At 37.3% G+C, this 23,039-nt stretch overlaps 1 protein-coding gene across 2 annotated transcripts in view; it reads left to right on the top strand.

Moving 5' to 3' along the window:
* Positions 1-21,452, top strand: part of LOC107992447 (uncharacterized) — a 58,978-nt gene extending 37,526 nt beyond the window's left edge. Inside the window, exons 6-20 of one of the 2 annotated variants that reach the window (XM_028664121.2) lie at positions 983-1,234; positions 1,557-1,918; positions 2,814-2,941; positions 5,443-5,569; positions 6,231-6,382; positions 6,894-7,092; positions 7,312-7,464; positions 11,213-11,512; positions 12,237-12,378; positions 12,452-12,600; positions 12,669-12,858; positions 12,944-13,097; positions 13,177-13,300; positions 13,368-13,516; positions 13,597-21,452. In XM_028664121.2, the coding sequence (XP_028519922.2) occupies positions 983-1,234; positions 1,557-1,918; positions 2,814-2,941; positions 5,443-5,569; positions 6,231-6,382; positions 6,894-7,092; positions 7,312-7,464; positions 11,213-11,512; positions 12,237-12,378; positions 12,452-12,600; positions 12,669-12,858; positions 12,944-13,097; positions 13,177-13,300; positions 13,368-13,516; positions 13,597-13,785 (2,770 nt within the window). In that variant the 3' untranslated portion in view covers positions 13,786-21,452. Of the gene's footprint in view, positions 1-982; positions 1,235-1,556; positions 1,919-2,813; positions 2,942-5,442; positions 5,570-6,230; positions 6,383-6,893; positions 7,093-7,311; positions 7,465-11,212; positions 11,513-12,236; positions 12,379-12,451; positions 12,601-12,668; positions 12,859-12,943; positions 13,098-13,176; positions 13,301-13,351; positions 13,517-13,596 lie in introns of both variants that reach the window. The other variant, XM_062081064.1, reaches the window with a different exon arrangement.
* The last annotated feature ends 1,587 nt before the right edge of the window (positions 21,453-23,039 follow it).

Genomic DNA, 23,039 nt, shown 5'->3' with positions numbered 1-23,039 from the left:
AGATATCGTTACATTCTTTTTTTAGTGGAAAAAAAAGATGCGAAATTTACCTTTCGAAAAGATCGTTCCTCGTTTTAAGCTTCACGTAACGTTGATTCGCGCTACTGAATCGTGTCACTCGGACGAAACTTTTCTTTTCTTTTTTGTAAAAAAATTACGGGAAGAGAGAATGTTAGATTTCCTTGCGGGACGATAACAATCGAAGGCGATCGCGTTTTTACGCGAGTGAAATAGAACCCTTTGAACCGAGCTCGGATTAGCGGCGAGACGTTACGTCCGATTACGCTCGCGACGGGGTAAACGAAGCGTGAGTTTCGACTCTATCTCGCCGTTCGGGCAGACGTTCCGACGAAACGAAACGTTTGCCATCCTCGTAAACGGCTTTAATGCTCTCTTTGCCCGCCACGTGCGTTTTAGTGGAGCGGAGGGAGGGCGTTCGAGAGGCATCGATCGCTTCTTTGCATTTTCGGTTTTGCGTAGACTCGGCTAGATGCGACCGAATTGATTAACGTAAACCGAGAAGAAGAGATTGTGAGAAACGATCGATCGAAATACTGGAAATAATATTCCAAGATAAAGAAAAAAAATATTATTTAGAAAAATTTTTCGAATGAATCTAATTACGCGGCTTAATTTATAATTCTTCTTCCATTCTTGATGCATAATAGAATCTTATTTCTCCCGAACGGTGCGTTTGTTTCGTTACAACAAACTTCGTTTAAGAACCCCTCGATCCCTCCGCGCGCGAAACAAAGAGACAAGGGGATGGGGTTGGTTGGTTAAATGGCATCAAAGGGGTGGAAGCATACATCACCGCCGTGCTAATATCACTGTGCAGAACTTGGTGGTGCGATTTTTAAATAAATCACATCGTGGAGGAAGGAGGATATAATTTGATCTTCACTTTTTCTCGTCCCACCCCTCTTTCTTTTTCCCCGCTCACGATGGTTGTCCGTCTGATGGTGGTTGTTGGTGGACGCAGGATGCAGTCGTCCAAGTCGGGGAAGGAGAGTTTCAAGGAAGTTGGAGACAGAAAGCCTCGAGAAAAAATCACGGGATCCCGAAGGGAGGCCCCGCAGGACGAGGAGACGAAGTTCGCAGCCCTGGTCAGGTCGCATCGCGAGGCGGAGAAGAGGTGCAAGTTCGAAGAGCTTCAGGCAGCCTCGAGGAAGCTCGAGAGACGGTTGTACGAGGAGGATGAGCATCTGAGGGCGAACAAGGAGCGACCTGGCAGGTGAATCCTTCGGGGCTTTTTTATCTCCGATTTAGAGAGAACATCCTCCACCCCGAAGAATCTCGAGGCTTTTTAAATATTTAGTCTTTGAGAAATAGCGTTCGAAATCCGCCAAAGACAGATCCTTTCGAAGAATCGCATCGAGTTATTATTCTTCGGCACATTCTTCGAGGGTTTCTTACTTTCTTCCAAGTTTCTTAGTTTTCCATTTATTCCAGTGTTCCCTCAGAATTTCGAACTTTCGAAGACGTAAAAAAGGAACGATCCAATCTTCCTTCCTTTCTTTTTTTCTTTCTTTCTTTCTTTCTTTCGACAAAATCAGGTTCGAGGAGGTGCAGAGAGGGTCGCAGGATCTCGAGAGACGACTGCATTCCGAGCAGAAATCCGTGGAAGCTGTGCCGCGCGGCAAGTACGAGGCTGAGATGGACAGGGTGAGGAACATCTTGCAGCACAACCTCAGGAAGGAGAGGAACTGCGAAAAATTGGAGAAACTCCCAAAGGCGACCCAGACGAATCTCCCCCCTCCTCTGAGCGCGATCTCGCAGAGCTCGGTACCGAAGCCTATGAGCGTCCGCCAGGACAGCAATGTTTCCTCGGATAGTTTCAGCCAGACGAGTTCCCCCAGTTACACCAGCAAGACCATGGAGGCGCCTCTTTTACCACATAAATACAGCAAAGTGCCAGGTAAAGAGAGAGAATAAATCCTGTTCGATAAAATAATCACAAGATATTTTGTTTTATACGCCGAACAATGTTCTCTAAACGATTGTACGACACGAATATTATCGTAATTCCATTTATCTTCCCTCTTTTACCTACAATTTCTCGTTCGAATAATACGAGTTTACGTATAGATAAAGGATTCAATCAATTCGGGAATTCGTTTAATCGAGCGTCAACTAAAATTCCCCTGTATAATAAAGTTCTATCGGGAAATAACGATCGGGTAACAACGATAGATTTCGATTTTTCATTATTCGCTTCGATCGAATTCACCGACTTGTTTCTTTTTCGAATAATCGAAAAGTAGATTTGGATATTTACGAATTTAATAAACCGTGTTTCCCCGTAATAATATCCATCGGTCCAGAAATATCTCTTCTGCGAAAAGATATATATATATATAAAGCGACAAAGAGAGTAACAAATCCAGGATTTGTAACCGACGGTCACAACCGGTTTTATCTTCGCAGTTACATCACAAATCCTTGTAACTTCCCCGACTAATATTTACACGTTCTAACGAACACGATCAATCATGCCTTCTCTTCTTTATCGGCCACATTTCTTTTTTTCACGCCGAATATATCAACTCTCTCCCTTTTTTTTTAAACAAACGGAAGGAAAGAAAGAGAAAGAAGAGTCGACTTCGATTAATCATCCTATGTCATTTTCCTTCTCCTTCGCTTTCCGTTCGATCGCCTCGTTTTGCAAAAGCGAATAGGTCGCGAGACTTTCACGACCTGTGACTCGAATGCGATCGCCAATTTTCCAACTTCTCTTACACACATAGATCTATCGATATCTATTTCAAAGATATTCCGGATAAGGTTAATGAAATTCCTGGCGGAATTTTCAGACAGGGCACTGGTCTCGGAGCCGGAGAACTCGTCGGGGCGGACGATCACCAAATCGACCAGCACGCCGGCCAGCCTCCAGGCGATCGTCAGAGTTCACGGAGGGAACAATAGCTCCTTGCATCACAAGGTGAGTATCCCCTCCGAGGGGGAATATATACGCGAGCCAAGTTTTTTCAATCGCGCAGACACTGATGTTGCGTAACGATTGAAAACGATTAATTCTTTCGCGCCCCCCCCGCGTTTATCGATTGCGTTCGTTTCCCACGCTGTTGTTACGCAACCGTGGAAAGGATGGAGAAAGAAGAGAGAGAGAGGGAGGAGAATGGGAGGAGATAGAGGAATTAAGGGTCGACCGATTTCGAAAGGCTCGAGGCGAAATTCGGAGGCCGGATTGCAAAGCGAGCCTTGTTGACACGTTTGCAGAAACGTTCGAGGCCGATACGGTTTAATTGGTCGGCCGGAGATTGCATACGCGAGGGTGAAACGAGGAGAGAAGACCACGACGATTTTTTGGCGTACACTCTTTTCTGCGTGGATATTGCGGGATAGAATAATTCTGGAGAATGTTTGGGGCATTGTTGGATCGTCGTTTAATTTAATTCTCGTTTCACGTCGAGGAGAAGGAGAGATTTCGAGAGATTCGTGAATAACAATTGATTTGAAACATTTGTAACACGTCTCGTATCACGTGAATTTTATGAGACATGAAGCGTAATGTACCATGATTTGTCCCAATCCTTGGACCATCGATGCAAACTTACTACCAATGTCGATTGATTCACGGGAGTAATAAATTGGAGAGTCGTTCGCGGAACGCTTTTCGGTGCAAGAAAGACGAAAAATATCATTCGAATCGTTGCAATGTTTTCCAACCGACGCACGCTTTTGAAGAGATTTTTTGAAGCGAAACACGCATTTAAGAAGAGGAAAAAACGAATTAATTTTCGAATCTATTGATATTTATATCCCCTTTGCGCAAGATGATATTTCAAAACCGCGACCAGAAGTCAGCTGCAGAGAGGCAAACATAAAACACGGCACGACCTTGATGCCTTGTAAATTTCGCGATATTCTCGCGATACGGGCGATTATCGATGCGGATCAACGCTACGGATTGAACAAACGTACGCGAGATCCACCGTTTCCACAGGGGATCGATAACTCGCGTTTATTTATTTCCTTTTGTCCCGAATCGGCCGCGTTTGTTCTTTGCGATCGGAAACGTCGGATCGGAGCCCGTATCGAGCTCGATATCACTTTACACATGCTCGAATGCTCGGTGCCGTTATTAACTCGGGGCCGAAAATAGAAATACGAGCGATAATAAACGCGGGAAATTTGCAGGGGCAGGGAATGTGCAGCCCCTCGGTTTATGAAACCGAGCATCCGCCTCTTTTAATTGCCCCCATTTAATTGGCCCCGCGATTTTGATTTTCAACTCCTTTCTTCACGCTTTTTATCGAAATGATAATTGCCAATTGAATTTTATCGTTCGTCACGCGCGTGGAAAATCCATGTTAAACAGATAAAATTTTAACAATTGAAAAAGTTTAAGAGTAAACCGTGTTCGAATCTTAAATATTGTTCTACGACCAATTTCCACCCTCCCTTTTGTTACGAAGCGAGTATTCAAAAGATAAATAGGACAAGGTTGATACGGATGATGGTTTAATCGATTACGCGTGTAACGAAACGGTACGAAAATTCAATATTACTCGACGAGACGCTTTTTCCTACTACTCTTTATTCTACGTTCTCTTTTCGAGTGTATCAAAGCATATCGAAAGATTAAAACGTTTAACCATATATATATATATATACATGTATAAAACAATAAAATGGAATCCTCGCGAGAGATTAAAATTAATCTCACCCCGTTTCCGAAGAAGAACGTCACCAAAATCCTTCCCCGACTACCGACCGTGAAATCCACCCCTTTTTCATCCCAAATAAAGGAATAAAAAGTTTCGAATTGGGTGGAGAGATAAGGGGGGATATCGTCACGTTTGTTGGCGGGCACGAAACGAAATCGGCGAAAGATAAAATTTACGCTGGCCGTGCAACGCAATTTGTCCTTCCCCGGCTCGATAAGACCGCGAGGAAATTATAATCGATATCGGGCAACAGAGGGTCGAGTACCAGTCGTGTAGACAGGGGTGCGTTGACTCCTCAAACACGGGATCTGTTACGGGAGCGTGTACGATCGACGTCGAGGACTAATATTTGCTCCAATTCGTCCGCTCGGTAGTCTCTGTCTACGTCAATTACGCGAACGAGGATAAACCCTCTTGTCGAAATAGTTTCTCCCTTATCCGATGTATTAAAACGCTCGAGAGGAATTCGAGAAATGTATGCATGTTTTACACGATATACGAATATTTGCTCGATTCTTACGTGCGTATAATTCAAAAAACAAAAATTAAAAAATCCTGGTATCTGGATTATTCAACGCGATTTCCGAAGTTTTCGTTTTATTAAAAGAATCCAACAACACTTTCGACCTCATTTTTTCCTCCCTTTTTAAATCTAATTCAATTTGACTGCCGATTCGGACGATTTTCGAGTTGCATAAGAAATCCCGCTCAGATCCCCGGCTGGAACAATCAATTGCTGTGAAATGATTTGCAGATCATCAGTGACATGGCCAGCAGCCACTACGTAACCAACGGGGGATTGCGTTTCAGATTCGTCCAGGTGTTCTTCAACGCTGTCGCCCTGTTGGTCATTGCCGGCGGTCTGACCATTTACTTCAAGTGTAAGTGAACATCACCTCCTCCTCCTTTTTTTTCTTTTTCACCATAAAACGGCGTATCACCGTTTGTCCGCGTCACGGCCCATCCTCTTTGCCGTTCTCTCGTTCCACGGCAATGAATCGCCGATGAAACGTGTCGGCTATTGCGCGGTGACAAACGTAAATGTTGGTGACGTTAGGTATAATGCACGAGCACGTAGCGGAGAGAGAGAGAGAGAGAGAGAGAGAAAGAGAGAGAGAGTTTGTGGAGAGCGGAAGATCAATAGAGCTCCCTGTTCCCCGTTGCTACTTGCTCTCAAATATCAACACCGCAACTTTGTTCCATGCAATCGTTTCCATTACCGGATGGATCTCCGTTTCCCTCTCCCCTCCTTTCCTTCGAGCAACAATTAAAAACTCATTAATCAAGTAATCCACGACTCCGTGTGCGATTACGTGTCCGTGAATAAAGGAGAAGCGAAATTCAACGTGCGTGTTGACTCAACGGGAATAATTGGAGAACGGAGGTAGTCTCGAAAGAGTGCGTTGCGATGACAGAGGGTGCTCGAGCGTGTTGAAAGCGTCCATTAGGGGATGCGTTGAAACACTGAGTTTTCGCTGTTGAAGTGGATAATTTCGAAATTGAATGCGATGCGCAACAATTTATCTCGTTTTTTCCCATTAGCCTATCCCGAGACGCTCATAAGGGTGGAGAACAAAACGGTCTACACGAAAATGGTCGCTGTTACGGAACGCGCCCCACCGGCGGTCGAAGAGAAGAATCCGGCCCCGGGCGTTTGCCTGCCCATAATCGTGGCGTTTTGCAAATACCATAAGGTAAGCCTTCCACGCTCCTTCCATTGTCCACGTGCCGCGCCTGGATCGTAATAATTTCCGATAACCATCTCGGGGTGGAATCCGCCTCCCCGCGGTTCTCACCGGAAGTCGAGCTCGAGGACGATTCGCGATATTTTTAGCCGCTCGCTCGAGGTGTCGAGATGTTTCCGCATATTTCGAAACTTCTCAAATAGAAGCAACGTCTCTTTAGAGGCTTGAGAGGATTTCGTATATATTATATTCGAATCGAAGGTAAATATATACACTTTGTTGAAAACTTGGGAAGAAATTTTCTAATTTGGATAGATTTGATTCAAAATTGTTGATTCAAAACAAATTTATCGACGAAAGATCTCCTCGAGAGAGAGAGAGAGAGAGAGAGAGAGGCAAGTAATATGGTTATTCATCGGGAGTTACGATGCGCGAATTTAAGAGGGACGTTCTAATTAAAGGGAAGCCGAGCCAGGCAGCAAATTAACGTGTGCTCGTTTTTCGTTGCCGATCTCCCTAGATCCCGTATAATTTCACCATCTTCCCGAATTACATGGGCAATTTCGGGCAGCGAGACGCTCAACACGAGTTGGAACTTTACAGTGCCGTGATCGACGTCAAATGCTACGAATTGGCCGCCCTCTTTCTGTGCAGCGTTTTCGTCCCGAAATGCGGATCCCGGGGCCACGTGGTGCGACCGTGTCGCAGCCTCTGCTATCGTGAGTGATCCTCCTCCTCCCTTCCTCCCATTTCAAGCGGTTTGAAGCAACCGTAAGAAAAATTTTTTATTCTCCGTTCGGTGACCGAGACCGAAGACGCGGAGCCATATGCGTTAGATTCCTGCAATTCTGAGAAACAGTTTAAATTTCTTGTATATCGATCAGGGAACGATGCTCGAATGTCAAATTCCTCCTAGAGAATGTCGAATTTCCACCTAGATACCAAGAGACGTTGCGGATTTTTCCTGGACGTGTTCGGCCTCACTCTGCCCGAGTATCTGGAATGCGATCTGTTCCCGGAGAATTCCAATTCGGACGAGTGTGTGGGCCATCAAGAAGTGCTGGATGCGGCCCGGAGAGCGGAGAAACCCGGTAAGTCATCGTCGTATCCTCAGTTTTCATCGATCGCAAATCATATCTCTCTTCATTTCCTTAACTTTCTCGCTGACGTTCGATCGAAGATGAATTCTACTCGAACAGAGAGAGAGAGAGGGAGAGAGAGAGTTATAAGGAATTATAATTTTGCACGATGGCAAGAATTTTGATCGAGAAAGTTCGATAAAATTATATGAATCGAAAGGAATCGAATCGAATCGTTTGTCCCTCGCTATTTCTCGTCATTTTTGGCGGCCATTTATTCCGGTTCCATCGAGAGAATAAGCCCGGAGGATAAAGTCCGAGCGTTTGATAAAGAGGTGGATAATCGTGGGATTAAAATAATCTCGCAGGGACAGGCGGACGATGGTTGAGAATATAGACGGATCCCGATAAAACGATCCGAAGATTTTTCTTCTCCACGTTTCTTCAATTTACCCTCCCTCCCCCTTCTCGTCTTAATTAAAATTAAGTAAAACAAAAATCCGCAAATCTTTCGGAAAATTTAATCATCCGAGTATTTGTTTAAAAAAATCGTATATCCTTACACACGTGTATATATTCTTTTACTTTAAACGAGTTAATATTATCTATATTCGTTTTTCTATTATTAACGAGCGCGATGGTAGCTCGAATAAGTTATTAAAAGGAAATTCTCCAAACGGTTCTGTAGAAACCGAAAAAAAGTGAAATAAAACGCGATGATCCGTAAATTTAATGGAAAAGAAGGAGAAAGTATTGTTTGAAATGATAAATGGACCGTTTGCAAAAACATCCAGGCGTCGAGATGCTTCGTAATTATCGAAACGAGCGGAAATATTTACGCGAGTTTACCGCCTGTCTTTTGTTTTAAGCATAGATTCCTCCCCATCTAGCGGCGACGACTAATTGTGCCGACCAACCTAACCTAACCTAACCTCCTCATTGTTCACGTTCTCGTCCACGTGTACGACTCTTTTGTTTTCGCCTAGAAACGGGCTTCCATTGTTGACCGTCCGTCACGCGGAGGGAAATCTCTCCCCCTCCTCCTTTCATGCGCCGATCGTTTCGACGCAATTCGGTTTTCTTAATCGTCCTTACCGTTTAATCGCCCTCCCCCTCCTCTACGACCTTTAAGCTTGGCCCGTTCGATATATATATATATATACAGGCGATCTTCGGTTTCCGGCCACCAAGTGAAATTACGCACCGTTGGCCGGACGTAATTCGATGAAGCCGTGTTTCCCGTGTTCGAGTCGATCGAGCTTGAACGAGAGAGAGAGAGAGAGAGAGAGAGAAATCGAGTTACTCGCAACTTCGATCGAATAAAATTCATCAGTCGTTAAAAGTTACGGCGGATTGTTAAAAAACTTTTCTGCTCAAACAAAGCGAAACGGAATGGAATTTTATAATTACGACTTATCGGATATATAGATATTATAATTAAAAGACAAAGGATTTCTTTTGGAATGAAAAAATTCACGTGAAAATCCAACCATTGAACGCGAGATATTCGATATTCGAGATCGAAATATTAAAGTGCACATCGTAGATAAATATCAATATGAAATTAAATACAAAACGATCGTTTCTCTCCCCCCTCTCCTTCTCCCTTGAATGAATCTCGTAGAAAGGAAACGATTCCCTTCTCTTTTTCACGAAATTTCGAAGGGAGAGGAGAGTATTCGAACGAAAGGAGAGATCGACTTGCCGCGTCTGTTTCTCCGCTCCAGTAGTAGAAGTTGATTTTGGTCGGACGTTCGTCCCGACGACGACCGAAGAGATTAAACGATCGATGGTATACTGTGTAATTATCGAATCGTGCCAAAGGAGGGGAGAGAAAAGAGCCAGGAAAGTTTCGAACCGGTGTTCAGTGTGCTGGAGAGGATCGATTCACATCCGAAGGTTGATAAACCGATTCATTTGCGTTCGCGGTTAATTAAAATTAAATTGCGTCGTTCCTCGATTATAGGACGTCGTTCCATTCGTGCCGCGATTTCTAAACTTGTTCTCGACGTCGTTTTCTTTTCTTTTCACCCCTCGTTCGCAACAACACGTCCCTCCAACCTCCCCTTTATCCGTTCCCTGTGTTTGCGTTGGACAGGGAATGGAAATATCGTGGAAATTTCGAATCCTCTTCGAGCGTCCCCCTCAATTCATCGAGAATTTACCGGCGAAAAGTGTTCGAAAAAAGTGTTCGCCGATAGACGAGTTTTTTTTCGGTCCTTTCTTTTTCCCCTTTCGAACAGGCCTTTCCCTTCATTCCCTTTCCTTTAAGGTTAAAGTTTTCGCATATTCCAGCAAAAAAATTATTACATTCGATTACGGTGATTTTTTTAAAGAAAAGTTGATGAACAGTTTTGGAGTTGAGATGATAAGAAAAATTGAGGAGTAAAATTTAAAGGATTAGGTATTCGAATATAATGTGAAATTTTATAATTCTTTTTTTTTTTATTTAATTTTTCATCACTTTTGTAAATTGTATACTTACATACAGAGTTTCATCTTTCTCCAACCATTCTTCCATCTTTCCAAAATGAATAATTCTGCGAAAATATCTAGTATATATTATTCAATATATATATATATAACGAAGAAACGTACGTTATTGGAAAGTTAGAAGAAAGCAAGAAGCAGTGGAAATAACGAAAAGAATTTTTGAAAGAAACGATCTAATCCTAACCGATAACTTTACTTATCGTTTCAATGATTCTGAATTTATACTTGTATCGAATTTTCCATTATTTATGTGTCTGAGGGATTATATATCCGACGCTAGATTAAAAGAGCTGAATCAGATTCTATTGGCCTTGAGAGAAATTCTACGATTTCGTCGTAGTAACGGAGCTCGATTTTTATATTTTTCCAGAGAAAATTCCCTATTTCGTGTATCAAATGCCCGATTCATATCACCGCGCACCAGTTCACGTCGCGGATTCACGTCGCGTGTCCCCGCCGCTAATGGAATCTTAATTGCAAAATCTATATTAAACGATCGCGTGATTTTCGACAGTTGGGTTGCTTTATGGAGTTCGTTTTCCGAGGAGGAAGGGAGGGAGGGGCGCATATACACGTATATCTCGGGCTTTGGCGTCACGCGATATACTCGAATAAACATTTATCAAAGCAGCCGTGAACATGGTGGTCTTCGTCGTTTTGCGAAGAGGGAACCGATGTTTAAACGCGGTGGAAAGATTCATGGTTGCTTAAAGACAAATAGACGAAGAAATTTCACTCCCTCTCTAAAATGGAAACTTCTTTTCCCATTTTCTTTTCACTCGGCGTGAATTTCCAATTTAAATATATAAAACCAGTTTAAACAGTTTATCCGGGATTGTATACATTCGCTATATAATAATTGAACAACAATTCGAACAATTTTCTAACAAATCTTGCGCAACAAAATTAAACTTATTTATAAGAAACTTCATCGATCCTCAATATTAATCGATCCTCAAAAACGTTCGAAAATGATCGAAAGCTAATACAGCGGATTAACAATGGAAGCCAAGCCCGAATCGGAACCCATTTTACCATTCTCTATTTTTCTCACTTTTTCTCTTTTCTTTTTCTTTCTTTTTTCGCATTCGTGCTGCAATTTGAAAATTTCGAGCAAAAGATGGAAAGGGAACACGGTGTACAGAGATAAAAGGAAAAAGAAAGAAGAGAGAGAAATAAAATTAATAGAAAGCCAATGTACGTTGTAAGTAAGAAAAAAAAAAAATGATACTTGTTACCCGTTTCTTGGTGAACGTGTTGTACACAGTATGCACCAGCGGGTTCCAATGCGATGGGACCAGATGCATTCCGGTCGACTGGCGATGCGACGGCCACTTGGATTGCGAGGATCACAGCGACGAGATTGGATGCGGCGAGTGCGCCGCCTCCTCCTCCCCCTCTTCATCCTCCCCTGCCTTCAGCACCAAGATCGTGAAAAAGCCCATCCTGGCGAAGAACACCGTCTCCAAGTCGCCCTTGCATTGCGGGGAGAAAAGATGTATGTCGGCGAACCACATCTGCGACGGGGTGATGGACTGTCCCTGGGGTCAGGATGAACGATATTGCTGTAAGTAAGACATCATTTTCGTTTGCGAATTTTCCTTTCTTCTCCTTCCTTTTATTTTCGATTCGATAGATTAAGGAACGGATCGGTGAATGGAGAGCGTATGGAGGGATACGATCTTTTGTTTCTTAGAATCCTGTAAAGAGGAATTTACGATGCCTGGATGCATTATAAATCTCGAAAAAAAGATTTATCCTGGTCAGATAAGTAGGTTAATCGCATAATCATAATCAGATGAGTGGAATATGTAGGAGAGTACAAGTAGGGCAGATCTGTCGTAGCCGTGTACAAGTTTTGAAAGCAGTGATGGGGCAAAATTTAATTTTAGTTGAAGTTACGAATAAAGTTATTTCGATAAATCACTCCAATAATTTACCGTCCAAAACATAACGTTGCTAGGAAATAATCGTAGTGGCGAACGGTTATATGTGAAAAGCGGATCAACTATAATAATTACGAATAAATTTTTAACTTTTAATTACTTTTTTAATGTCCAACTCTATCTTTGAAAATCGTGATACAAACGAGTGATATAAGCGAGAAAAGGAAGAGGGTTGAATCATTGAGTTACAAGACAGTCGAGTTGGTTTGGATAAAAAGAAAAAAAAACAATTTTATTAATATAAATAAAGAGAAAGAAAATGTTGGGATAATTTTAAACTTTTTCTTTTCAACTTTTACCTTGTTTCTTACAGTAAATAAAAATTTTTTACTGATATTCCGACAGTGAGATTAAGCCAAAGAAACGGAGACGTGGGCGAGGGAAGGTTAGAAGTTTATCACGCAGAGATGGGCAAGTTTATGCCAGCTTGCATTCCTTACTGGGATTCGAATTCCGCTAAAACTATCTGCTCAATGCTCGGATATACGTAAGCCTCGATGCAGAATGTTGATTTCACTGCCCTGTCGAAAGAACAGGAATGTATCGGGACGTTTTTTCAGGGTGGCACTTTCGTACAGATTGGCGCAAGACACGAATCTCACTCGAAGAGAGAACACGAGCCAGCATACCAATCTTCTGAAGGAATTTCAGGAATGTATTACGGATCAGGAGGCGTATCCCACTGCGGAATTGACGTGTTCGGAATATGGTATGCCATTTCTCGCGACGTATCCACGTTTTAAATAATTTTGTAATTCGATATCATATTCGTTCAAGCTTGTGGACGAAGAAACACTGTTTATGGAAACGTGAGGGCGAAAACGAGGATCGTAGGGGGTGTGGAGTCGGCTCCTGGTGATTGGCCGTTCCTAGCAGCTCTTCTTGGCGGACCTGAGCAGATTTTTTACTGCGCCGGAGTCTTGATCGCCGATCAATGGGTCCTTACAGCCTCTCACTGCGTGGGAAAGTAAGTTCATTCTCGAGAATTGCGATTAATAAAAAGCTAGATTTGGATTGGAAAGAAAGTTGTGGAATTTTGTTTCTACTTCTAGTTACTCTGACGTGACTGGGTGGACGATACAGTTGGGGATCACCAGAAGACACTCTCACACTTATCTTGGCCAAAAGCTGAAGGTAAAGAGGGTGGTACCTCATCCAGAATATAATTTAGGCTTCGCTCAGGACAATGACGTGGCTCTTTTCCAGGTATTCAATACTTAAGAGGTATTAATACTTTACATTTCTCCATCATTAACGAATATTTCGAACTATTGTGAATTTCCAGCTCGAAAAGCGAGTTCAGTTTCACGAACATCTAAGGCCAGTCTGTCTGCCAACGGCCAATACTCAATTAATACCCGGGACGTTGTGCACCGTGATTGGTTGGGGCAAGAAAAACGATACCGACAGTACGTATCTAAAGTTATTGAGATTAGTCGATTGCAATCTATTCTAACCAGATCGGTTTGCCGACAGCCTCCGAATACGAATTAGCTGTGAACGAAGTTCAAGTTCCCGTTTTGAACAGAAAAGTGTGCAATTTTTGGATCGCGTACAAGGAAATGAACGTGACCGAAGGAATGATATGTGCAGGATATCCGGATGGAGGAAAAGACGCGTGTCAGGTGAGTTTGATTGAAATTTTTATGTATACCTTAATTATTCCTAGAATTCATAGAATTTTCTTCTTCAAACTCTTCAACAGGGCGATTCTGGAGGTCCATTGTTGTGCCAGGACGAACAAGACAAGGAGAAATGGTTTGTCGGCGGAATAGTGAGTTGGGGCATAATGTGCGCCCATCCAAAATTACCAGGTGTGTACGCTTACGTGCCAAAATACGTACCCTGGATACGGAATCAAATGGCCAAGTATTCTGATATGAGTATGGGTTAATCACGAAAGGTAAAAAAAAAAAAAAATCACGAAGATGATGTAAATCGAAAGTAAGTCATCCCGCTGAAGAGATTAATCGAGATATTTAATTAAGACAATAATTTAAACGACAATAAGCTTAGTTGAGAAACAGTTATAGGAACTACGTTATAGATCTTCGAAGGATATTTTCGAGATATTAGTGATTATATACTTAGATAGGCGCGGTTATTCAAACTGTTTGAGTTGACCTATTAGCTTACCAAGGATTCAACTTTGTTACAAAAAGAAGAATAATCGTAATTCACTTGATACAAATTCCCTTTTGAATAATATATTTTGAAATGTTGTACACTGGTGATACTTTAGAAGATTATCTTTCTCTGTGAAGACAATACGATCTCAATCACGATAGATGCCTCGAGTTCAAAGTATTCGTATTCCGTTTAACCACGTGAAAACTTTTCTCCTTTCAACGAGTATTTTTACTACGAACTCGTAACTTTCTAAATCGATGATAAATCTGATATGATGATACGTGCAAATATGTGATGAGAAGTTGATCGACGTAGATTTAAACAAATATTTCGTGATCTTTTCGAAAGCTTGTCTATGACAATAGATTTATAAAGGTTTATCACAAATTTTTGCATCCTATTTCCATTTCTACGCAGTTGCACTACCTTAAATTAGTCGAGTCGATCGACGATTCCCTGTGTCTACGTTGATCAATTTTTAAATAACCTTCTCTCACCTACGAATAAAAAATTTAGATAAGAATGCAAAAGTAAAGATGAAATAAGAGGAAACATACTACGGAGGAAGAAAGCTTCAGACAACGAGCTCTCGTCGCCATTTTCTAGAAAGTCAACGCCCGCTTCTAAACTCTAAAGATAAAACTCGATGTAATTAAATTAAGCGAAACTGTGCAAATTTCCTCATCGAAATTAGAGACAAAAAGCGAAGCAAATACAGTCAAAATTTCCGCATCAGATGCGACAAAATAAAATAAGAAAAAGAAAAAAAAAATATAAAAAAATAGAATTTTCTATCGCCATCTGTTTTTTTGGAAAACAGCGTACGTGCCACCAAGTGGTCGATAATCAAAGGGGTGTGCGTTTGCTGTACATTAAGAAGAAGTTTCTCTGCTCCATCACGAATTTAGAAACTGTGGCAGCTAAAAATAAGAGAAGTACAGGAATTAAAAGGATTTGTTTTCTTTTCTTTTTTGTGAGAAAAATGAAAGATTGAAAACTATTATGGATACTTTTTTACGAGTTTTATAAACGCACACCCAAAGTAAGTGAAATTCTGTGCACATACTGCATCAGATGCGTTTGTGCACTTATAATAAACGTTTCGTGTACCTATAAGAGATTAATATAGAGTAATTATCGATATTAAATTAAGATGTATGTTTGTTAATGTAGGTATAAATTATAATATACATATACGTGTTTAGCGTTGCGTGTATTAACTGTATATTATAATGTAAAGTACGTGTGTAAGTATAGACAGAGAAACATACAAACGTATGTAAGATAGAATATGTAAGTATTAGAATTGTGGTAATTGAATTTGATTCATTTCTGAAGTTTAATTAATTTAATTTTTTTTAGACAACTTTTTCTAATTAATTATTTGATAATTAATTATCAAATATTCGAAATTACGAAATTATTTAGGAATCTTTTATAATTGGAAAGAAATTTAATTCTTTATCGAAAGGAAATTTATATCTAAATTTACTCGTTAAATTTTCCAATTGATCTAATTATTCATTTAAAGCTTACGTATTTAATATCCTAATTCTCTGCTCGTACTCCGAATATATTTTTATTATTATATTATTATTATTAGGAATAAAAATATATTCGAAGCAAGAGGAAAAAAACAGTATCTAAAGATATAAATAATGAAGCATTGCTTGTAGTAATTTATTAGGGCACTGGCTAGGCTTAAACGTTAGATTAAACACATGTTGACTGAATTCTAGGGACAATACTCTGCACCAGCACTTTTTTGATCCGCACCCAGATGAGATGAGAAAAAGATAACATAGTTTTTAAAAAACGAGTAAAATACTTTGTACTTGATATGTATATTGTTTACGAGAAGAAAAAACTAGGAGCCTTACTAATTGACTTAGACTTTTTCTAAGCGATAAGAATAGCGGTATTGTTGGTCAGGACAATAATCGACCTCGTTTTTTCGTGACGCCATTTTCTTATCCGTGTCTTCCTCCATTGAGGATACTTTTTTATCTTGTTACGAATACGCTTGTTTTCTATGACGTATTCTTTTCATAGATATTTCGTAAGGAAGATTTTTCTAGATATATTTATTTCTTAGTTCGACTTTGGACGAAAATTTATTTCATCAATAGGTAAAAATAGGTAATTTCCACTTTTTCTCTACCTAATCGAGGCTACTTCCAAAAGTTAATAAGACGCTTTGCTCTCCCTTTCAAGTACATTCGAACGATTGTTTTTTTTTTCCTCGAACAAGATGCTCACTTTTTATCCCCCGTTGACACGTTAGAGGATAAAAGTCTTCCTTAGTATCCAGACAACAGGTAGTTGTAAGCGAGGAATAATGTAAAATTTAATAATAACCGACAATACTGTGTGAGCAGACAATAAATAATATTAGGAAATGTTCCAAGACGGACAATAACTTAGCTCGTAAGCACGTAGGTTAAATTTTAATCGATAAGGCAGCAGATATGCATGTGATTGTTGAAGATAATTCTCTCGTGTAAAGTGTAAGATCGCTATTATAATCGTTGATTAAGGTGATAATTTAAGGAATGTATGGTGGATTTAAATTGAATCGTGCGTTTGAAATTTTACTTCAGTTTCTAATCATGTTTAACAGCAAGTAAAAAACCAATTATCTCGGTTCCCTTATTAAATACAATAATTCTATCTCTTTCAATTACAGTGAGGTAGTAATTATATAATCGCTAAAAAATCCACCATTATTGCTATTGACATAAACTTTTCCCCATTGTTGCACGTAATTCCATTGGTATTTTCATAAATATTCGATCAATTTGTACACAAAGGATAAAATCAAATTAGAGATCAAAAGAAAATATATATCGTCATTAAATGAAATTAAAAATCAAATAGGACAATCAGGAAATTATTTTCTCGACAAGAATATTTTTCTAAATCGAGTAGAATTCTTGGTTTCATCATTGCTGCATACTATACAGATTTATAACGCAAAAATATTCTTCCTTCTCTTCTAAAATCTAATTTCCACTTTTATTTCAAATTTAATCATAGCTTTCGAACATAGGATCTCGATTCGAAATATTGTGATGAGACAACGGTTTGTACGTGAAATCATTTATAACTATAAGACGATATAATCGCGATAATATAAAATATATCGATAATATACATATATATAAAAATAATCTATAAGCAGGTGTTGTTTAAGAGAACAATTACAAATCTATTTTACAGAAATGATATTGCTCGGTTTAGTTGGTGATTCGGTGCCAAAAGAAGAAAAAGAAGAAGAAAAAAAAAGATCGTATATTTCCGTTGAAACGAAGTCGTTTCGCACGATGGATTTTTATATATTTTTTTATCGACGTGACTAGAAAGAATGCCGAGAGAAAGATACCAAAAAAAAAAAGAAAAAAAAAGAAAGAAAGAAAAAAAGAAGAAAAAAAAAGAACGTAGATCGTATTGAGAATTATGAGAGTTCTTGTTTCATTGGATGATTTTAGACATTTTTTACGCGAGAAAATCGTTACAGAGTCAATAATATGTAGTCAATTTAGAAATAGATGTATCGTAGGCAAGATGGCTGTAAAGTTTGTATATGTTAAGTACCGTGGAACCTTCGAGTAAACCTTCATTCAGATCATTGCATTTTATAAAGCTGTTCATTCTTCTTTAGAGATAGAGACAACAAAATTTTCTAATTTTTCCAATTCTTTCCTTGGAATATTTATAATTTCTTCTAACGATTCTTCCTAGTTTTCTTAGAATTTCTCTATAACTTTTCCTACGAAACATTTTGTAGAACGTTTCGTTTCTTCTCGCTGTCAAAATAATCGTATTCCGATTCAACTACTCGAGGTTGTCACGAACCGCTGCGCACAAAATACTGATGTCCCTAAGGAAGAAGACTCTCCTTCAGAAGAAGATCTTCGAGAGACATTACGATATATATGCGTAAACTACTCCTGTGAAGTCAATGTCGATTAGCGATATATCTTAATGATAATTGTAAAATTAAAGCAAAAAAAAAAAAAAAAAGAAAAAAAAAAGGAAAATAAAAATGAAATTAGGATAAGATTAATCTAAGCTGTCTAAGCAAAATACGGTATAACTTATACAACAACAATCTTAACACACTCTAAACAATTATTTGTACGTGTTTCGATCATGAACGATCATATATGAAATGTTTAAAATAAATAAATAAAAAGAAATTTAGTTTTAAGAGAGTTTAGGAAGCGAAGGTTCGTGGTGAAAAATTATGAAGAAAAATTATATAATGAATTAATCGATTGAAAAATGATTTATAAGAGAAGAAAAACCAACGCATCTATACGCAATCGTCACTCGAGCTCGAAGGTTGATATACGTCACTGTATAATTACTTATCGAATCCGGATCGATGAAATTACATGTCAATTCGATGGATTCCAGACGAAGCGAAATAGAATTATTTTATCGAAAATAAAAAGGGTCTTGAAAGGAGGAGGATAACTAAGTAGAGTTAATGTATTAATTAAACAAGATTCGATTCGGATTCAGCCGAGTGTTACGTTAGAGAAATATCTGCTCTGTGATCTTTCTTCGAAAAGGAATTCTTCGAAAATTATCTGGATTATTGATTAATCGAATCCAATATAATTTTCTAATATAGAATAACAATATCAGATTATGATTCCAAATAATTTAATTTAACTCCTCATCAGAATTTGATTCGAACATCATCGAACGATCATGTTTTCTCTTCTCTTGCGAGATCGGATAAGAGCAGTCGATCAATCCCCCTCCTTCCTCCAACTCGTTTGACGAGGGTTAGAAGAGTTAAAAATCTATACACACGCCTAAATTAGCCGTGCTAATAAAGCATTTATACTACGCTACGTGTCTCGCCCCGCGTTCTATTCGATCGGATCCCCGTTGAAACAGTTAACAACGACATTGACGAACAATCATAGCGAGGAGATATAGCCAAAGAATTAACTTTTAATAAACACACTACCACCGCTCCATAGTTGAATTAAAGATGGAAGAAGAAGGAGGAAGGTAACGAGTAGAACGCGGGGACGTTTTAAATGTGATTGCTTGTGTTGTGCCCGGCACAAATCCTAATCGTACAATCAGTGGTCGATATACTATATATATCGTATATTATATATATATAGAGAGAGAGAGAGAAAGAGAGAAAATGGTAATGTTTGCAGGATAAAAATGAGAAAATGAAAATATAGCCGGAAGAAGAAATCTCGTTCAAAAGGGTTGTAATTAACGAATAAGCGATATTTGTATGTTGTATATGTTAACACGTAGATGTACATAATTACACGAATATGTATACACAGGCATATACATACGTATATTTACAAAATGTACGCAATTATATGCAGTATAGAATTACGTTTGGCCGTAAACGTTTTAGATAAACGTTTCCACACGTTTCTGTGTCGCTGTGATTGGTACATAGACTTTTTAGGCCAGTGTTGCGTACCGTTAGATTTCTAATTAACATTAATTATGGATGGGGGACAGTCATTGTTAACGATCGCTCGGATCGGTCGTTTCTTATTAACCTCCACATTCTGAGATCTGTTTTAGAGAATTATATAGGGTATACAACTCGAGAAATCGGTAAGAAGGAATGAATTTTCTCCATCATTTCATCCGTGGACTTACTTTTATTTCACATCATCGATCTTATGCAGAAATTTGTGAAGAACATTGTACGTGACATAAAAGATTGGTTAAAGATGACAAAATTCTATAATCGATAAATGTAAAGTAAAATACTCGAAAATACGTAAAATATATTTTATTTTAGTAAACATTTAGAATTTCAGAAAATTGAAATTTTTAAAAAGTTCACAGGTGAAAATATTGAAAAGAAAATTTGGTCGCGTTTAGCAGTCTATTTTGCTATAGAATAACAATTATTCTTATTTTGGAACTTGCGTAATGAATTAATATTAATTAGAGAATCGAATTTGTGATCGATTAAAAGTTTTGGCTTGTTTCGATAATATTTAAAATTTGAAAATAATTGTTTCTAAAAACAATTTCTCATACGCATTACATCGAATAATTTGAATAATTAATATTATTCTTCGTTCGCATTCTCAGAGAGAGATTATTAATTTTGCTTGAAAATGTTATTCGAGTAAAAATTGAAAGCTGACCGGAAGGTAAGACGCAGTAAATTCGATACTTGCACTGCCTTTCATCATCGTGAAAAATGACTGTCTGGCCTCTGGATGTTGCGAGAATAAAATATAAGAATAAGAGAAACAAAAAAAAAAAAAGGGAGGCAGTGTTACATATACACGAATATGTATGTATATCGCTGTGTTGTGAACAGGAATTTGAATAAAATGAAGATGCAAAAAAAAAAAGAAGAAAAAAAACAAAAAAAAAAACAAAAAATGGAGAAAAAATCTATATAAGCATAACATATAATATTACGTATAATATATGATAGTAGATTACGAGAAGAAAATAATATGAAATAAACTCTTGCTGGCCGAGAGTTGTAGCGTGTCGATTAGCAGTATATCTAAAATATATGAAGATGTATCTACCTGCAGCGGTATCGCGTTTTAAACCGTGAGAACAAAACGAGATGAGAGAAAAAGTAAGAAAGAAGAGGGAGTAAGGAAACTAAAGAAATTTATGGTGTTGGGATTTTCGCGTGGGAAGCATGATAAAAAATTTATAGAATAGAAACGAGAATGCTTTCACGTTTCGTAGAACGTATTTTTCTTTATTTTCTTGACATTATGCGTTCAAGTAATTTCATTTGAAATTTTAGTGATTTAAAATGCGGAATATATTGCGTTATTATAATTCAAGATTGAAGACAATTGTATTCATTTCATTGTACTGTGATTTTTTTTAATCGAAATTTTTGTAATTACATTGCGATCGTACGAATTTAAGAGATATCCGAGTTCTTTAAAAGATACGAGACAAAAAGAAATATATCTTTACAGATTGAAATATATTTTTGCAAGAAAAATTGATTCGTTTCTAAAAGTACAAAAAGGAGCGTAGAGAAAGTGGCAATAAAACGAGTATCTTTCACGAGACATATCCGAACATATCGATTAGAGAAGAAAAGAAAAGAAAAAAAAAAGGAGCAGTGGAATAAGATGATATTTTTGATTATTCCGAAAATGGGTTTCAATCTGCAAAAATAAATTTCACAGTAGGAAGAGAAACGTATGTGGTGGGTGTATAAGTTCGAGAGTGCAATTTGGATCGGTACAAAGAATTATATTACAAAATAAAAAATTAAGAAAAAGAAAAAAAAATAAGAGATAAGAAAAAGATGTATGTGCTGTAAGAGAATATTATTATGCAAGTTATGCAAGCAAAAAACTATATATATGATGAATGTTGATATATGATATATTTATGGAAAATTCGTGTTGACAAATAAATTATGTATTAACAGTATTGCATTTTTTTTAAATATTCTCTCAATTTCTTTATTTTCTTTCATTCGTAGATTTTTAGGTATCTCAGATATTCTAAAAGCAAGAAGAATCAAAATTTATATCTTTCTATATATTGTACATAATTTTTCAGTATTTTCCTAATAGACGAGATACTGTGTATAAACGTATGTACATACGTATATAAAAAAATAAATTATATAATATAAAGAAATACAAAGAATAATGCAGATATAAAAAAGGACAGAGATAAAATTTAAGAAATTAGTGTTATCTCCAGAAATGTATAAATGTAAGTATAAAGATAAGTATTAAATTCTAGAAAAATTTTACGTACCATCTCTTATTAGATTATATTTTCCTAATATAAAAATCCTGAAATTAGAGAGAATAAAATTTCAAATTTTAGAAAAAATTCTTAGAAATAGTTCAAAATTCCTGAAAATTCTCCAAAATTCTCCAAATTCTTCAAAATGATGTCAAATTCCAGGAATATTTCAAATAAATTGCTAGCGAAAGATCAAAAATTCGATTTTGTATTAAGAGAACATGATATGATAGGAGGTCGATCGAAAAATTTTTCCAAGAAATGACGTCAAATTCTCGGAATCTCTAAAATTCTTGGAATTCTTGACGTCAAATTCTTAGAAAATCTATTTTTCAAATAGATCAAACGAGCCAAAAATTCGATTTTGTATTAGGAAAACATGATATGATAGGAGGTCGTCCGAGAAATTTTTCCAAGAATTTTGGCAATTCTTGGAAATGACGTGAAATTCTTGGAATTTTTAAAATTTTTCGAAATAACGTCAAATTTCAGACAATTACCAAATAAATTACGAACGAAATTTTTGCTTATTACAATATATATTTTATATATATTTATATATATTTTTGTGTCTCTAATTTTTATATGTATAATTTTAAATACATTTCATGCTTTTTCATATATCTTATTATATATTTATTTATATTATATTATTATATTGTATTATATTATATATTTCATATGTATTTTTGTATTCTTTTTAGTTTCTGAATAAATAGTAACTTGAAAACGTAAAAAGTGAGTATAAAATAATAATAAGTACATTTTTACATATTCTCTTTATAATTTCTGGATTAATGACAATTTGAAGACATAAAAGATAAGTATAAAACTTATAATTTAGAAAATAATTAAATATTTTTTAAACTAATGGTTTTTTACTATAATTAATCCTATACATTTTTACAGAGAACGTCATGATGCAAATATTGGTACATTAAAAAGTATATGATGCTATTTAAAACAATTTGCTTGATAAGTGTTTTATGAGTCCGCCTACGAAAAAATTGAGGACACCAGAATACAGAATATCTTTCGAAAACAATCAATTTTTATCCGAATTTTTTTTATTTTTTAATATTATGAAGAATAATATAAGTACCTACATCTCCAAATATAAATCAATTGTTAATTAAAAAATATGTATCATTAATTGTAAATTAATTTACAATATTAATATTCAATAAACGTTATATTAATATTCGTTACGTATATTAATATTCAATAATAATATTCAATAAACGTTTTTTTTCGATAAAT

This window comes from Apis cerana, linkage group LG10, assembly GCF_029169275.1.
Source record: "Apis cerana isolate GH-2021 linkage group LG10, AcerK_1.0, whole genome shotgun sequence".
NCBI lineage: Eukaryota > Metazoa > Arthropoda > Insecta > Hymenoptera > Apidae > Apis > Apis cerana.
This window is presented reverse-complemented; position numbering and strand designations above follow the sequence as displayed.